Source organism: Oncorhynchus mykiss, chromosome 1 (assembly GCF_013265735.2).
Source record: "Oncorhynchus mykiss isolate Arlee chromosome 1, USDA_OmykA_1.1, whole genome shotgun sequence".
Lineage (NCBI taxonomy): Eukaryota > Metazoa > Chordata > Actinopteri > Salmoniformes > Salmonidae > Oncorhynchus > Oncorhynchus mykiss.
In genome coordinates, this window is record NC_048565.1 from 24,367,743 (window position 1) to 24,382,090 (window position 14,348).

The 14,348-nt window shown below is 39.7% G+C and overlaps 1 protein-coding gene across 5 annotated transcripts in view; it reads left to right on the top strand.

Moving 5' to 3' along the window:
* The first annotated feature begins 286 nt into the window (after positions 1 to 286).
* The window catches only part of LOC110513717 (protein NDRG4), a 38,803-nt gene continuing 24,741 nt past the window's right edge, over positions 287 to 14,348 (top strand). For 3 of the 5 annotated variants that reach the window (XM_036973682.1, XM_036973646.1, XM_036973678.1), the window contains exons 1-3: positions 293 to 437; positions 1,877 to 1,956; positions 9,304 to 9,394. In XM_036973682.1, coding sequence (XP_036829577.1) covers positions 1,883 to 1,956; positions 9,304 to 9,394 — 165 coding nt within the window. In that variant the 5' untranslated portion in view covers positions 293 to 437; positions 1,877 to 1,882. Of the gene's footprint in view, positions 438 to 1,876; positions 1,957 to 9,303; positions 9,395 to 14,348 lie in introns of all 5 variants that reach the window. The other 2 variants (XM_036973661.1, XM_036973690.1) reach the window with 2 other exon arrangements.

Consider the following 14,348-nt stretch of genomic DNA (forward strand, 5'->3'; position numbering starts at 1 on the left):
AAATGATCTATCCTTTATCTTCTATCACTCTAAATCTAATTTTTATGACCATATCCTTCTCTCAAGCAGGCTCTCAGCATCTCTCCTTATCTCTATCCTCTATTTAATTTACCTTCCATTCACTTTCACTCTTCCCTGTTTAATTTCATCACCCTCTCCCCTCCTCTCTCCTCCCTCGCCTCTGATCTGTCAGTGTGGTGGCGCTCTCATGCTGCATCATCGGGGATAACACGTGCTCTCTGTTTATTATCAGGGAGGGAGGGAGTTGGAGGGAGGATGAGAGGGTAGCAGAGAACCCATAGAGTAGACAGCCTTTCTCTGTAGCACACACAGACACACAGACCAGAACAGACTGGGGGGAAGAGAGAGGGAAACAGACGCACTGCAAAATCCAGACGCATCAACAGCCACCCTTGCAGCTCAAACCACCACAGCAGGTAAGTTCTTGTCTGTCTGTATGTTCACTGTCCTCAGTTTGGATCAGATAACAAAATACCTACATGAGATAGAATGACAGAACACATTTTTGCAAAGCTTGAATTAACTCTTTTGTTTGTGCATATTACATAGATGACGGGAGAGGGAATTGACTGCACATACAGTACAGAGACATTAGCCCCCCAGATCCTCTACTGTCTCCTCCTAGCTGTATAAGTGAGACTCTGACTGTGTCCCAGTGCTGTAGGACAGTGTGCCAGCCTCTGCATTGGCGCGAGTATGAGGTCGTCAGGTTGAATTTATTAACCCTAGAAACAGGAGTGCGTCACATAGATCAGTCCTGCCTTTAGTCGTCCCTGGCAGCCTGCGTATTAACAAGTCATGTAGAGAATATACAGACAACTTTCTTACCGGGTGCAGGCCTTCTGCTTTCCAGTTAAAGGGACTAGCGAATAGCGAACTGCTTTGAGTTGTTGTGTTCAGTTGTGTGTCAGCTGTGGAACACGGTTTACGTTCTACCCTACCCTTCAATAAACAGCAGCTACACAAATCACAGAAGAACCACACTTCATATCTGAGGCCATTGTATGTGGCAGAGTTAGAGATGGAGGCAAGACAGTTGATATTCTGGTCCAAATAGACTGTTACAAGTTTTACAGTCTCAATAAAGAGTTCATCAGAGGACATTTAAATTGGATATCTGTTACCTCTCCTTTGATACCTGTGTGTGTCTGTAGATGTTCATTTACATGCTGTGTGTGCACGGCCGCCTGCCTTGTTGAATGGTAGTTTCACACTGGGACCTGTAGGAAAAACGTAGCGATTTGAGGCTGAATGTCAGGCCTGACATGTTGTGAGTGATCACCATCTGTCAGAAAAAGGATGGCATGCTCCTGGTCTGGGCTGAAGGTAAATGCTGATATGTATGATTTTCACCCTATGAGAAATATGTCCTGTTCATTTGTACAGTTTCTGTCGACAAGATAATATGAAATCATATTGGTGCAACCCCAATTCATTGTATTATATAAGACTGGTGCAGAACCCTAATACTGTACATTTGATTATAGGATCAAACGCTTTAACAATTGGACATTAGACACAATGTTCCTGTTATTTAAATCACGCTGTTTATTTGGTTGTATTCTCACCCTGTACAGTGTTAAATAACAATTATGAGGTTCACTTTTTGTCCTTTAGCATATGCAAGCTCAACAAAGCCCACTGTACGGAACCAGCTCTGTTTCTCTGCTGCTTCTGGGTCTGAATAAAACCACAAAGAGCAATATACCCGGTGTGTTTGTTCCTCCATGTAAAGCTGCTCTGTTCCTGTCACTGTAAAAATCGACCTATGAGTCATGATGATATGGCTTAAACTTTGCTGTTCACTTTTTCCCCCTCTTTCTTTCAACCACCACTGGATGATTTTATTTTGTAGTGATAGATGGGGCCCGGATTGTTTTGGAACTTCTCTTCAAAGGCTAACTGCTCGGTGCCGCAGAGCCTGCTGCAGACCATGTACGTAGTGCCTTCTGGAATGGACTTCATCTACTGTATATAGCTTCCTTAACTTATGTTTTTGGCATCTAGTACATCACTCCTTCCATTCACTGTCCGTCCTTCTTAAAGTCATGGGCTGATGACTGCAGTGTTCCACACCAAGGCCTAGCTTGTGGACCGTAACTCATTGTGCTGGAGTACAAGCCAATGGCCAATGACTGCAGAGCATTGGACCACAACTCATGATTCTGATTGCTGCTCGGTGTCGGAACATGTCTTTTGAGTCATTCAGCACTTTTTGGCAAAGTTGAAAGAGACTCATGAGCCATGGACCAATCACAGCAGAGCACTGGACCAAGACATCATTTGATGAATCGTATCTCACTATCACCCCATTAAGGCCTTATTAATGATAGTCAGAAGAGCTGTAGCCAATCATCACAGCACACATTCTCTATGTGTGTTATATTACCATCCATCAACTTTGAACCCCAGCCATGGCTGTTTCTGTACTGTGTTGTATCAGTCTGTACGGAACTGCATGTTCCACACATCTTGCATGCTAATCATGTCCTTGCTTTAGGGTTTGTGGGTATAGTCTAAAAACTCAGTATTATCATCTCCTTGATAGTCTTTTGGCATAAGGTATCAAGTGGTTGAAACCTGTTGCATATTTCTCTGTTTAGGCTTTTGGATTTGTTTCCTGGGACTAACCACCATACTTACTACTTTTAGTTTTCAATATCTCAAGTACAAATTGTCCGGCTCAATCAAACAACCCGAGTTTGGGGGGCAATAAAGAGACATTGCGTGCTATAGGCCAAACGGTTGTGGATGTTTAGCTTAGAATAGGCAGAGAATGGGTGATTTCATTGAAGGGGATGATGTAGCTAGTTGACATATTGGTCATTGAGTGTGCCTTCACTGGGCGAGGCTGTTGTCACTAACGGCTGACATCTGACATCCAATGTAGGGCCTGGCAGCATACCATGACATAAAACAGGATTTTCTGGCAAATGAAGTCTTCTGAAACAGTAGTGGTCAGTCGGGAAGGTTTTAAGAGCTCCCCTGCCTCTTCCTTCTCTGTTTTGCACAGGTCCCATTGAGAGTCATATGCCGTGCCCTTCTGTCCAGCTTGCTCTGCCCCATAGCATGGGGTACCTAGTGACAGGAGGCAGGGCCAAGCCAGGTCATGCAGGCTGTAGCGACAGCCCTGTGGATTCCTCAGGGGCCACTGTTCTATCAGGCTGTCTCTGATGCCAGCTCTGAGAGCAGCACATACATGGAGATAGAGATAGGCTGCCTCCCAAATGGAATCCTATTCCCTTTATAGTGCACCACTTTCGGCCAGTCCTGTAGGAATATGTCCCATAGGGCTCTGGTCAAAAGTACTGGGAGGCAGCCTATCTCTATCTCCATGTATGTGCTGCTCTCAGAGCTGGCATCAGAGACAGCCTGATAGAACAGTGGCCCCTGAGGAATCCACAGGGCTGTCGCTACCATTTTGTAGTCTCTAAGTTTATCCAATGTAAAAAAAACACAATTTCAAATTTTTCTACATGAGACCGATTTGAGCCGGTCGGTCACATATTGTACATTACCTTTTACCAGAGCTCTGGTCATAAGTCATGCACTGTATAGGAAATAGGGTCCCATTTGGGATGTATTAATGCATAATCTATCAGTGAGCGCAATGCCTCAGGTATGACCAGTGTTCTTGTTTGTGCTCCCTTCCTCTCTTTCTCCCATATTAATTTGTTAGTGTGTTTAATTGATTTGGTTTCTTGGGTTGTTAGATTCCACAAGCGTGAAGGTGTGGTCTGTGCTCTCTGCTGCTGAGCGCAAAAGGGCCATTTTCTCCTTTGGATGAGTTGGCCTTTAATCCTCTCTAATGTTATCGTCCATATGGCTAATTAATCAGCCGGACCAGAGTTAATTATGTTACTGACAGCAAGAAGGCTTGAAAAATCATGAATCAAGTCGCAGTGCCTTTCTGGATGTTTTTTAGGGATCACCGCTGGGTCAGTTTTACTCAATTAATGGGAAAAACAAACCGTTCAAACACACATACACACACACACATACACACACACACACTGCACACACACACTGCACACACACACTGTACACACACTGTATACAAACATAACACAGAGCTGAACCTGGCCCAGTTTCCAGGTATTGATTCTGAATTTGTGCATTTGGTCTGATGCTTCCCCCCACATACACATCCCATTGATTTCCTGTCCAGCAGAATGCTTTTCCCACAGCCTTGTCGTCCCCATCTCCCCATAGCCTCTTTCAGACCCTGGCTGTGTCTATCTCCCTCCCTCACACTCAGCCTCACTCACTCTCTATCACAGATATGAGTCACACAGAATGGACCTTATCCCCCTGTGAGGGAGATTCTCAGTAACCCTCCAGCTCTGCACCCTATGAACTCCATGAGAGTGGGAGAGTGCTGTTACAGTAGATATACATGATGGGGTGGGAATGGAGCATTGCCAGCCAGACTGAGATAGCTGGGGGGGGGGGGGGACCAGCTGGTGGAAATGAGATGATGTTAAAAGGAAAAGAGAAGCTAAACCAGATCCTGTTAGAACCCAGCCGGGCTGGGCCGACAGCGCTGCTGGAAGTTGTCATGGCAACAAAGTCTGGGGTCTGGGTAGAACCGAGGCCCGATTAAAGAACAGAGGAGAGGGAGAGAGGGGGATGAGAAAGGAGGGCAGATTTATTTTACTCTCCTTGACCAAATACTGTAAAAGGAAGATTTTCAACCTCACAGAGAAAAATAAACTTCACCTCATCTTCTTTTTACTGGCAGAGAGCAGATTCAGAGAGCAGATTCAGAGATCAGATTCAGAGATCAGATTCAGAGATCAGATTCATGGAGCAGATTCAGAGATCAGATTCGGAGATCAGATTCAGAGAGCAGATTCAGAGAGCAGATTCAGAGAGCAGACCCCGGCCCACACTGGATGAAAAGAGACTTAGAAGTGGCACTTGACCCTTTTGACTCCATAGACCATGGATGCACACACACATACCACCTGCACCACTGAAAAGTGAAGTTGATGTTTCCGATCAGACTCATTTTAGGTAAATGAAGTTCCACTCATTTCATTAGTACGATGAATAGTTCCTCAGAGAAAATCTAAAATCATATTTGTGGATTTAGGGAATATGAAATAAAGCAGCAGCTAGCAAATAAAAGTAATGAGTCATCTAAACCCAAATCAGTGGGTTTGAAACAGCGTCAACGGGGACAAATATAGACTGTGTAATGATAATTGATTTCACAGTGAGCCATCTTATATAAGGCGGGAGGGAGGGAGGGAGGGAGGGAGGGAGAGAGAGAGAGAGAGAGAGAGAGAGAGAGTGAGAGTGAGAGAGAGAGTTAAGCAGGCAGATTGATGAGGCTGGTGGCTGGTTAGTTCCTAATTAAAACTGATCATGGGCTCATTGTCATGCTTATAAGCAAAGGTCACTTTCAAACAGAGAACAGCAACAGTGTTGTCGCCAAGATAGGAGTGGTTTTGTTTTCAAGTATCTGCAAATTACTTTTATTTTGGATTGTCTGCATCTGGGTTTTGTCGGTTTAAGGGTGTTCATGCTACACAAAGACAGGTTTGGAAACTGCTGCTGGCAGAGAGAGAGAGAGAGAGAGCTGTCCAGCTGTTGTTTTTACTGCATCCCAGTCATTAAACAACCTGTCACAGTGTGAAGAAGGGAGGGAGACTCAAACAGAAAATCTTTTGGTGATACCTGAGTCTACATTTCTGCCAGTAAGGTATTTAATCCAGGAAGGACTAGTTGTTAGTCTCATAGGTTTCCGTATTACCCAGACTGTAGATGCTTATTGTGCTGGCAGCCTCTCATTACTGCTTCTTTACCTTTACGTCTTGCTCATCTGTAAATGTTTTATTCAATAAGCTTTCTTTTATCTTGTTGCATTTGTTTTTCTAGACAATGAACAAGTTGATGTGTCTGTGTGTGCATGCACAATGTGTATATGCAATGTCTACCTGCAACTGTGAGTGTGTGTGTGCACTCGCATATGTGTGCCGTGTGTGCATTGGCTGTATTTCAGTCTGTTTCACACCTGGCCGTGATTGGGAGTCCCATAGGGCAGCGCACAATTGGCCCAGCGTCGTCCGGGTTTGGCCAGTGTCGGCCATCATTGTAAATAAGAATTTGTTCGTACAGTTTTTAACAATCACTTTGGCACTAATTTCAGAACCTTGTGGTCATTTTTCAAAACTCTAGACACAAAACTCAAAACGGTCATCACTTGTAACACAGGCTGTCCAATGTTCAAAACATTGCATTGTGCATTCATATCTTTAAAGAAACCTTGCACTTGCAGAATCATTGGTTCAAATAACTTATTTATCATGAAATACCATATGAACATTCATTTAGATCACCCACACACAAGATACCGATAGATTCACTGTGTAGTTGTTCGTACAATCATTAAATATTGTAGTACAAAATATGTGATACATGTTTCATTATGCTACTACATGTAAATACATCACTGTAAAAGGACTAGTAGAGAGAATACTACAGACACATTGAACAAAATATGAAATGTATTGATGAAATACAATAAAATCACAACAGGTTTCTTTGAATCAAAGCAAAAATAATTAGCTACAAAAAAAGAAAAAACAGTTCAAGGTCAACTGCAGTGTTCCTCACCTGGTTTACTGTAAAACATCACTGCAGTGTTCCTCACCTGGTTTACTGTAAAACATCACTGCAGTGTTCCTCACCTGGTTTACTGTAAAACATCACTGCAGTGTTCCTCACCTGGTTTACTGTAAAACATCACTGCAGTGTTCCTCACCTGGTTTACTGTAAAACATCACTGCAGTGTTCCTCACCTGGTTTACTGTAAAACATCACTGCAGTGTTCCTCACCTGGTTTACTGTAAAACATCACTGCAGTGTTCCTCACCTGGCTTACTGTAAAAAACAAAACATTGATTACTGTACTTCTACATTTCCATCAATTCTGTCTTGTGGATTTGGCCACAGGTTCTCTTCCACATCACAATGGTTGTTTTCATTAGCCAAACATCTTGGGAAGAATCTTCGGGCGAATCCAGGCCTGACACTGGTCTGCCGTGATGTCATTGCATGCGTCATCCATGGCCTGGAGAAGGGTGGCTTGTTCGTGAGGGCGCCTTGTTCGTAAGGGCGCCTATCATATACCTTCCACCTCCATGTGGAGAAAACTTCCTCAATCGGGTTAAGGAAAGGAGAGTATGGGGGTAAGTACAGGGTGGTGAATTGTGGATGGGCCTGAAACTATGCTTGCACCATTTGAGCATGGTGGAACCTGACATTATCCCACACAGTGACATAGGTCATGCCATCAGCTCTACAGACCTGATTTAGCTCATCAAGGAAGGTTACATTCGAACAGCGAATCATGTGGCTGCCTGCAACTCAATGTATAGAGTATATCGATTAGAGAGCTTTAGATGTTGTTCGACCAAACATTAGAACGGGCAAGATGCGTAATCTAAGCAACTTTGACCGTAGTATGATTGTTGATGCCACACATGGTGATTCCAGCACCTCAGAAACAGCTGCCTTCCTTGGATTTTTACGCACTACAGTCTCTAGAGTTTAGAGACTGACAGAGAATGGTGCGATAAACAAAACACATTCAGTGAGCGGCAGTTCTGTGGGAAAAACACCTTGTTAATGAGAGAGGTCAGAGGACATCCAGACTCATTCAACCTAACAGAAAGGCCACAAATGCTCAAATAACAGCTGTTTAAAACAGTGGTGTGCAGAAGGGGATCTCTTAACATACAACACTGTGAATAATTCAGGCTGTTGTGGAGGCAAAAGGAGGTCCTACCCAGTACTAGATAGGTGTACCTAATAAAGTGGCCGGTGAGTGTACAGTCATGTCAAATCTGAAAACATGGTCTGGAAAAGTGGTACATGGGACCATAGAAACAGTGTCTGATAAAGAATGATGATGGAATATTATATCCAATGTCAATGGATCTCGTTATCCTGAAACTTTCATGATCTTAACATGGAACATTGTTTGTCAGTTTCCATAAAACTATGCATTAAGAGTAATGCAACAGTAACTTATCATTTTGAGCAGTTGTATCAATTGATAGTTAGATCATTGTAATGAAATGAATAGACAGTCATCTCAGATGTAATGTGTGAATTGCATTTTGAAATGGTAATACTTTGATGTTAAGTTGTGTCATTTTGAACAGGTGATTTTAGTTCAATGAACAGATGATCTTTGCTGTATGTGTATTGTATCCAAGCAATTGGAAAAATGTGCATTTTGATCATTGGTTATGAGTTTTGTGTCTAGAGTTTTGAAAAATGACATCAAGGTTCCGAAATTAGTTTCAAAGTGATTGTAAAAAACTGTAACCGGCTTGCCTAGTTAAATAAAGGTTACATTCTGCTCTGTTCTAAATGGGTTTAGCGGTGCCTCTGTGTCCACTGACATCAGCCACACTGCTGGAGTTTAATTATATCCTAATGGGGAAGCTCACTGTCTGACTGTCTGGCTGGGTCCTCAGACCTGCTTTCTTCAACAGTCTATGACCCAATCCATGAGCTGAAACCACTGGAGACCCAAAGAGAACAGACTACTACTGTTAAATCTGTTTTCCACCAGAATGTATTCTCTACTGTACACCAGAATGTATTCTCTACTGTACACCAGAATGTATTCTCTAATGTACACCAGAATGTATTCTCTAATGTACACCAGAATGTATTCTCTACTGTACACCAGAATGTATTCTCTAATGTACACCAGAATGTATTCTCTAATGTACACCCGAATGTATTCTCTAATGTACACCAGAATGTATTCTCTAATGTACACCAGAATGTATTCTCTAATGTACACCAGAATGTATTCTCTAATGTACACCAGAATGTATTCTCTAATGTACACCAGAATGTATTCTCTAATGTACACCAGAATGTATTCTCTAATGTACACCAGAATGTATTCTCTAATGTACACCAGAATGTATTATCTAATGTACACCAGAATGTATTCTCTAATGTACACCAGAATGTATTCTCTAATGTACACCAGAATGTATTCTTCATTCAGATACTGTGCATCCATGGACCCCCCTTTACATGTCCAACATAAAGGTACTAAGGAAACATTGGGAGGCTGGTGAATCAATTATATTGGAAAAAGTAGAATATTGTAGATAATTATTGGGGGAAGAAACTTTATGATAGGGGTTTGCTGCAGGGATTTGAGTTGGTGGATGGATTTAAGAGGTTTTACTAAAGTAACAAAGTGGGCTATGTAATCTCAGGTGTGCATTGCTATGGTGATTGCAGGTTGCTCTCCAGGATGGCTGGGATGAAGGAGCAGCAATTTACTGAGGAGAAACCCCTACTGCAAGAACAAAGAGGACAAGACACTGAGATGGTGAGCATTTTCTTTATGTGTGTGTGTGTGTGTGTGTGTGTGTGTGTGTGTGTGTGTGTGTGTGTGTGTGTGTGTGTGTGTGTGTGTGTGTGTGTGTGTGTGTGTGCGCGCATGCGTACGTGTCTGTTTGTTAGTTATTTTGTGCATGCGTGCATTGGAATACTCATTTATTTTTGTGCAATTGTGCGAGTGTGTGTAGTTAATATAATAGCGTATTTGTGTGTGTCCTGGTTGGGAAACAGAAAATGTGGTTAATTGTGTAGGAGGGATTCATCATACGCTGCATTAATATTCACATTTAGGAGTGTGAAAGGATGGGGGAGTTGAGAGGCGGCAAGGTCTTACAAAAACCAGTGACTGCAACAGTATACTTCTCTTAGCATAATAAGTCATTCAGTAAACTCTTGAATGCCGTGACTGAACATGAAGAGCAGAAGAGAGGTGGAATCAGTAGAGAAAAGAAGTGCTAATCACATTGATTAAAATGCCAACTGTCTGAGAGGATATGTCACAGTCATTTATACACTTCACTGACATTCTTGATAATGATTGACAGAGTGGAGAAACGGATTACTCAGACAATATCAAGACAGTGGCCGTTAAAACACAGAGGCCAAGTAAAAATGTGTTAATCAAAGCAATGTTGATTATTGCTGATTATTACATAGTGGTAATTAACCATGAGGACTTACAGTGCATATTGAAGTAAAGAGCTATGTGGAGTGGATGTGTGACCCAGATTCATTTGTTTCCTTTAAAAGACTGTGTTCTGATTTGATCAGGATGACATCATGACAGCAGCTTATCCAGACAGCCTTGCCTCTCTTGTCCTCCTCTACGTGGGTCATGACCTCCCAGGTCTGTTAGGTACAGATATAGGATCTTAATTTGATCTCTTTTGTTGATGAGAATGTTCCTACACAACAATAAATGCAAACGTGAAGTGTATTTAAGGTTTTCCACTTTAAAATGTCATACTTGATTTGCCCTAACTTCAAATGTATTACCCTACAAAAAATGGTCATTAATTATAATCCACAAAATAAATCACATTTCCTTTTGCTGCAGGTTTATTTTACTGCTGCAGGATTATTTTCCTGCTGTAGCAAACTGGCTCAAATTAAGATCCTACATCTGTAGTCTTCACCCCTCCAGGTCTCTCCCGACCTGGACCTCTGAGGTGGACTGATCAGCCATTGTAACACAGCTCTGTTTGTGTTTATGACACAGAGAGACCAAGGGTGGTGTAAGAACGCACTCCCCTGTGCAAACCCTGCACCCCTCACCGCCCCCTCTTCCTCAAGCCACCCCCAACAACAATGGCATGTGATCAGGAAGCACTGGCTCCGCCAGACCCGCAATCAGTCCAGTGGGCGCATAATTACAAACCCAGAACACGCCCTGCAGGGGGACAGGTCCCCTCGCCCAGTGGGGCACCAAATCTCGGATTCCTTCAGCTGTGCTATTGGTTGCTCCTTTACATAGCTTATCCTCACCTGCAACACATGCTGAGTCACAGAAATATGGAGGCCTACAGCCTATAGTAATAGAATCAGCAGGGTGCCAAACTTCCAGACAATCACACAGGATCATTTCATATAGAGAAATGTTCAACTTCCTTAAGAACAACATGCATCCAGCCACCACCAGCACAGTGCCACAGCTCCCTCCCCCACCATGCTGTGCTACTGCAGTCACATCTGGGCTCCAGAGGACAAGAGTGACACCTGCTGGTCCGACCGCCCCACTGAAGCACCTAACCTGCTGTCTCTCCTCTAAGAACAAGTGCATGACATACCCATTCTCTCTAGTCGTGTCTCTGATCTTAATGGCATCACCCTCTATCAATGGACTGCTGAAGTGTTCTGATAATAATGCAACCATGTGACAACTTTCTTATTTTTTTCACCTCATCTGTGTTTTTATGTATGATCCTTTTGTGTTTCCTGAAACCACTGTATATGAATGCACTAGGAATGCATCTTCAGGATCTCTAAGGGTTAGGGGACTTTTTTTCTTAAACCACTCTAATGATGCTTGTTCTGATTCAACTACAGTATACCCTATATATATCATCTCTCTATATACAACCTCTCTATATATAACCTCTATATATACAGTGCCTTGCAAAAGTATTCGGCCCCCTTGAACTTTGCGACCTTTTGCCACATTTCAGGCTTCAAACATAAAGATATAAAACTGTATTTTTTTGTGAAGAATCAACAACAAGTGGGACACAATCATGAAGTGGAACGACATTTATTGGATATTTCAAACTTTTTTAACAACTTCAAAAACTGAAAAATTGGGCGTGCAAAATTATTCAGCCCCTTTACTTTCAGTGCAGCAAACTCTCTCCAGAAGTTCAGTGAGGATCTCTGAATGATCCAATGTTGACCTAAATGACTAATGATGATAAATACAATCCACCTGTGTGTAATCAAGTCTCCGTATAAATGCACCTGCACTGTGATAGTCTCAGAGGTCCGTTAAAAGCGCAGAGAGCATCATGAAGAACAAGGAACACACCAGGCAGGTCCGAGATACTGTTGTGAAGAAGTTTAAAGCCGGATTTGGATACAAAAAGATTTCCCAAGCTTTAAACATCCCAAGGAGCACTGTGCAAGCGATAATATTGAAATGGAAGGAGTATCAGACCACTGCAAATCTACCAAGACCTGGCCGTACAGTTTTATATCTTTATGTTTGAAGCCTGAAATGTGGCAAAAGGTCGCAAAGTTCAAGGGGGCCGAATACTTTCGCAAGGCACTGTATATATAACTTATCTATATATATCCTCTCTATATATAACCTCTACATATAACCTTATAACCTTTACATATAACACTTATATATAACCTCTATATATATAACCTCAATGTATATAACCTCTATATATATAACCTCTATATAAATAACCTATATAGATATAACCTCTCTCTATATATAACCTCTATAGTTATAACCTCTATAGATATAACCTCCATAGATATAACCTCTATATATAAATAACCTCTATATATATAACCTCTATATACATAACCTCTATATACATAACCTCTATATACAAAACCTCTATAGATATAATCTCTATATACATAAACTCTATGTACATAAACTCTATATACATAACCTCTATAGATATAACCTATGTATATAAATACCCTCTATAGATATAACCTCTATATACATAACCTCTATATACATAACCTCTATAGATATAACCTCTATATGTAACCTCTATAGATATAACCTCTATATACAAAACCTCTATATATAACCTCTATAGATATAGCCTCTGTATATAACCTCTCTATATATAATCTCTATATACAGAATCTCTAAATATAACCTCTATAGATATAACCTCTATATATACATAACCTCTATATATAAATTATGTTTATATAACCTATATATATAACCTATATATATATATATATATATATATATATATATATATATATATATATATTTAACCTCTATAGATATAACCTCTATTCATAACCTCTATATATAACCTCTACAGATATAACCTCTATATATAATCTCTATTGATATAACATATATATATATATATATATATATATATATATATATATATAACCTCTGTAGATATAATCTCTCTATATATAGATATATCCCCTGTAGATATAACCTCTATAGATATACTCTCTACAGATTTAACCTATATATATATAACCTCTCTAGATATAACCTCTATAGATATTACTTATAACCTCTATTGATATAACCTCTCTCTCTATATATATATATATATATATAGATATAACCTCTGTAGATATAACCTCTATAGCTATAACCTATATATAACCTCTGTAGATATAACCTCTATAGCTATAACCTATATATAACCTCTGTATAACCTATATATAACCTCTGTAGATATAATCTCTATATATAACCTCTACAGATATAACCTCTATATATAATCTCTATTGATATAACATCAATATATATATATATATATATATAACCTCTGTAGATATAATCTCTCTATATATAGATATATCCCCTGTAGATATAACCTCTATAGATATACTCTCTACAGATTTAACCTATATATATATATAACCTCTCTAGATATAACCTCTATAGATATTACTTATAACCTCTATTGATATAACCTCTCTCTATATATATATATAGATATAACCTCTGTAGATATAACCTCTATAGCTATAACCTATATATAACCTCTGTAGATATAATCTCTCTATATATAGATATATCCTCGGTAGATATAACCTCTATAGATATAATCTCTACAGATTTAACCTATTTATATAACCTCTCTAGATATAACCTCTATAGATATAACCTCTATTTATAACCTCTATAGATATAACCTCTATAGATATAACCTCTCTATATATAGATTTAACCTTTATAGATATAACCTCTATTTATAACCTCTATATATAACCTCTACAGATATAACCTCTATACCTATAACCTCTATAGATATAACCTCTATATATACATAACCTCTATATATAAATCATGTTTATATAACCTATATATATAACCTATATATATATATATATATATATATATATATATATATATTTAACCTCTACAGATATAACCCCTATATATAATCTCTATTGATATAACATATATATATATATATATATATATAACCTCTGTAGATATAATCTCTCTATATATAGATATATCCCCTGTAGATATAACCTCTATAGATATACTCTCTACAGATTTAACCTATATATATAACCTCTCTAGATATAACCTCTATAGATATTACTTATAACCTCTATTGATATAACCTCTATATATATATATATAGATATAACCTCTGTAGATATAACCTCTATAGCTATAACCTATATATAACCTCTGTAGATATAATCTCTCTATATATAGATATATCCTCGGTAGATATAACCTCTATAGATATAATCTCTACAGA